A 4,269-nucleotide genomic window follows, 5' to 3' on the forward strand; every position below is an offset into this window, starting at 1 on the left:
TTGTCGTCATACGTCTCGTCGTCGTTTCATCCAGAGTGGGGATACCGAGGAGGGTCCTACATGGTGCACACCTATAAAGATTCAAGCGCCGCAGGGCCAGGTCACACTTTGTTCCGAAAATTTTCCGGGGAGTAGTTTGCTTCGTCTTCGACCACTGCCTCTCTGTATTCCATTCCGTGACGACGTGATTAGACGACGAGAAAATGAACAAATTTCTGACGCTAGTACTTCTTGCTGCGTATACTGCAGCAGGACCTACAGACGTACAACCATCTCAAAATTTGAATTGTGCGGAGTACGACAATGCGTTCTTCAGCTGCATGTTCGTGAAGACTATCGGTGTTCTTAATAGAGCGGCTCGATCGAGCAACATCGAAATCATCGATGGTGTGACTTTCGTACGAGATATCCCAAGTAAGTTCTTGTATTTATTACATATATATTACATATAATTTAAAAAAAAATTTAACCATATATACTCTACGCCAAAACGACATCCTGAGAACATAAAAAAAACATTCTAAGAACATCTTCAGGATGTATCCCGAAAAAGTGTTAAATAAAGCTATTAGGGCTAATATTAAGTTTAAATGATATTACACGGAGAAACGGCTATGGTTGCTGCGATCAAAAGATGCCCATCAATTTTTTGGTTTACAAGAATTATAGTACTGATAGATTGTGATAACCGTAAAATTGACATAATAGTAATAGTTGTGGCTATTATGTCCATCTTACATTTATTACAACCAAATTTATTGATGGACGAAAATTATCATTATTTCTGGTTGTGGCAACTATAGCATTCTTTCTGCACAGATTTACAACTGTTATTTATACACTATAAGATATAACAAATATTATATATTACTCTGAATTAATATAATACAAATTATAAAAATATTGAAGAATATGTTGTAATTTTAAAGAAATTAGCTATATTTGCTTTTAAACGCACTTGATGAAATTATATTCTTGTAATATTTTGAAAGAGATAATAATTACGTTAACAATTGATAAATATTTTTCTTGCTTAAAAACATTGTTATAGTGGAGCGCTTTAGCAGGAATTTAGAAATGAACGAAAAGGAAATCATGAATGAACTACCACGCGAGAATACCGATAGAATGATAAAACTTTTGAATATGTTGTACGATTCCGTTGTCTCTTTTACGAAGAGCCATAGTTTGAAATTTGACATACCCGAAGGTTCAATTTCTCGCGCCCTCACTGAAGGTAAGTCTTATTCCTTTTACCTTCACTAAGTACTCACTAAGTATCTCAGTTACGCAATCGTTCACCTTTCCTTGATTATGTCTATTCGATTAACGTTACGGATTCGCGACGTCATGAGTATAAACGAATAAGCATCTCAGCATGCCTTTCACCTCCGTGATATCTATATGTATGACGCTGACGTCTGAACCTGTTCCGAGTAAACTCGTTCTTCAAGAAAAAATGTTTCGCTTTCCATCTCAAATGTATTTTAAAATATTTGAGTAATTCATAATTGTATTGTTAAAAATAAAATATAACATCCCCATTAATTTCACACACACTTTCATTAATTACTTAATTTTTACATCTTCCAAATATCGATAATTAGTATTATTGATCTGTGTTCGAAAGGCATAAAATTATTAATTTAAATATCTTCATATAATATATCAAAAGATTCTGATTAATATTGTAAGCTTAATATTAAGCTTATATCGATATTTTTACATTTATTAAAATATGAATTTTATATCTTTACATAATTACATAATTTATATCTTTAAATAATTAAGTTTAACTTTAATATTTTTATATTATTGATGCATTTTTTTATATCGATTTTATAATCTCATAATAACTTCTATAGCTAATTATGTTAATTTATTTTCTTATAATTAGGACGCGCCAAGATCAAGAAAGTATTTCTGCCATTGATTGCTGCAGCGGGTCTCAAGATCTTCGCACTTGCACCGCTCTTGCTTTTTGGCTTAGGTCTGCTAACTGTAAAAGCTTTAATCTTCGGTAAACTCGCCTTACTTGCTACCGGTTACGTGATAATGCAGAAGCTTTTTAGCGGTAGCAATGTGGGTGGTTTCTTTAATAAAAATCCTGGACCTCCTTTGTATGACTACGGTGCTGGAAGTTGGTCCACTGGAAGTGGATCCCAGCAACAAGGATACTACAGAAACTTGAACGCTGATTCGAAAATGGACGCCCAAAATTTGGCATATCCTGCTCACGTACCGAATGCCGTATCGAATAATTAAGATATTTTTGTTATCTGCCATGGAGAAACTTAAAAGCCATATCTCACGGAGCCAAAAAACTTTTTCGAGGCCATTGGACCCACCTACGACTATATTATAGTATTTATATGTACATCATAATGTAATTTATCAATTAAATAAATTATTGGTTAATTGTATGTATTAAACAATTAAATTGTTTGTACTTAATAAATTATTTATTATTCCAGAAAAAATATTTGTAGAAAATTCTTTGTTTCCACTCTTGTGAAATTAAATCAGAATAAAATTTCTAATTTGGAGAAATTATTGTCACAATAAGATTCGATCAACACAATGCATAGAAAAACCTTGTACGTGATTAGTTTTTGCTAAGACGAAATATTGACAACTTTCGGCACGCAATTGTAGTCGGCTGAGCTCATATCCGATTCCAATCGTATATGAGCATTCCTATAGGTCATTTACACTCCCACTTCTTTTCTTCGGTCTTTCTTTCGGTTGACCGTCACTTCTGTCGCTCGTTCCATTTCTCTTGTTCAAGCGGCTTCCGATGACTGCATGATTTGGGACACAAGTTTTACATACCATGCCGTGTCACCAAGAGACACGGAAATCTAATTTTCACTAAACTGTGTGTAAGAAGGCGTTGATGATGTACGCTGATCGTAAACATAGGAGATGATAATTGCTTAAAGTCAGACTTACAAACTATTGTATGTATACGTGATGCAAATAAACTGTAGATATATGTAAATTAATTAGAAATTTCTTAATTGAAATAGATTTCTTTTTTACAATATATTTATTCAAAAAAACGTAATATATATTAAAAGAAAAATATCTGAGCAATAAAATGCAATATTTTTGAAATTTAATTCAATTTTATTACAGAAAACTTTAATTATTACTTTTACATATAAAACTTTATAATTATTTATAATTATTTTTTTTATTAAAAAAGACTTTTTAGCCTGAAAAACTTAAGACATTTCCTAGGTTAGATAGTAAAATTCTGAAAGTAAAAGGGAAATTTACTTGAGTCGACGTATTCTTAGTCACGCGATTCTTGTGCATTGCATGTTCAGTTCTTCAGAGAGTCGGCAGAATTAAAATTCTTGACACTACTGCCCTTGCACGTTGCTTGCCAAATGGTTCAATATGGCCCCACCACTAGTCGATTGTTCATATAAAAGAAAAATGTCCCTGGGGGCAAACAGTCAAAAACGCTTCTTCGGAGTCACGCTATATAGTACTTCGTAACTATGAAGACCAAAGTAACCATCCTCTTAGCGTTGCAATTGCTGACGTTGGTGATAGCCGGTTCAGGCCAGGAAGATGGAAACAGTTTGGAACATTTAGAAGAGAAGCTCATGAAAGCGATGGACGAAATCAACAGAAAGGACACCATTGATGTTTACGGCGATGTAATAACCCTGGAAAAGGTTGCAGAGGATGGGGAACTAACAGAAGAGAGCACGGATCCGCTCGTAAGCAGGATCGAAAAATTCCTGAGAAGTCGAAAAGTTCAAATTAATCTTCCTAATGATGCCTCAACTGCTGGTTTATTTGCACGCGCTCTTGGTCAAAGAAACATCGATATAGAACTCAGAAGCTTGGCACGTGGAACATCCGAAGGTAAACGATGCATTACAAAAAATTATAAATTGAATTTTTAAAACGGAACTGATTGTTTTGTATTTAACTGATTGTTTTGTATTTGGATAGAACAATGCTGTCAAATTTGTAAATTAGCGGTAACTAGAGCGTTTTTTTCAAGTTTTTGTGAATTTGCATAACGAGACTGTGATTAAAATAATTTGAGGAAATTTGCTAGTAATGGCAAGGTCATTTGAAATACTTATCTTTAAATTCCATAAATTCTATACAAAATTACATTTTTTAAAAAATAGTTTCAATAAGTTAAAAAAGCAATCATTTTTCATAAAATATAAATATTTAAAGGGAGAAGGAGATATTAAAATCTTCACTATATAAATATAATAAACATCTCTCTCTCTCTCT

The 4,269-nt window shown here is 33.0% G+C and overlaps 2 protein-coding genes across 2 annotated transcripts in view; both read left to right on the top strand.

Moving 5' to 3' along the window:
• The first annotated feature begins 203 nt into the window (after positions 1–203).
• On the top strand, positions 204–2,265 carry LOC105618598. The gene is made up of 3 exons (XM_012200128.1): positions 204–414; positions 1,052–1,237; positions 1,898–2,265. The coding sequence occupies exons 1-3, from the start codon at positions 204–206 to the stop codon at positions 2,263–2,265; spliced, it is 765 nt and encodes a 254-aa protein (XP_012055518.1).
• Positions 2,266–3,509: 1,244 nt separating this feature from the next.
• Positions 3,510–4,269, top strand: part of LOC105618600 — a 2,311-nt gene continuing 1,551 nt past the window's right edge. The window contains exon 1 of the mRNA XM_012200129.1: positions 3,510–3,882. Coding sequence (XP_012055519.1) covers positions 3,510–3,882 — 373 coding nt within the window. The remainder of the gene's footprint in view (positions 3,883–4,269) is intronic.

Source organism: Atta cephalotes, assembly GCF_000143395.1.
Source record: "Atta cephalotes unplaced genomic scaffold scaffold00017, whole genome shotgun sequence".
In the NCBI taxonomy this organism is placed as follows: Eukaryota; Metazoa; Arthropoda; class Insecta; order Hymenoptera; family Formicidae; genus Atta; species Atta cephalotes.

Bases quoted from the DNA above. Each gene is read 5' to 3' on its own strand.
- LOC105618598 (XM_012200128.1), top strand. From the start codon at position 204: ATGAACAAATTTCTGACGCTAGTACTTCTTGCTGCGTATACTGCAGCA. The intron at 415-1,051 runs GTAAGTTCTTGT...ACATTGTTATAG, and splicing joins TTTCGTACGAGATATCCCAA to TGGAGCGCTTTAGCAGGAAT. The intron at 1,238-1,897 runs GTAAGTCTTATT...TCTTATAATTAG, and splicing joins TTCTCGCGCCCTCACTGAAG to GACGCGCCAAGATCAAGAAA.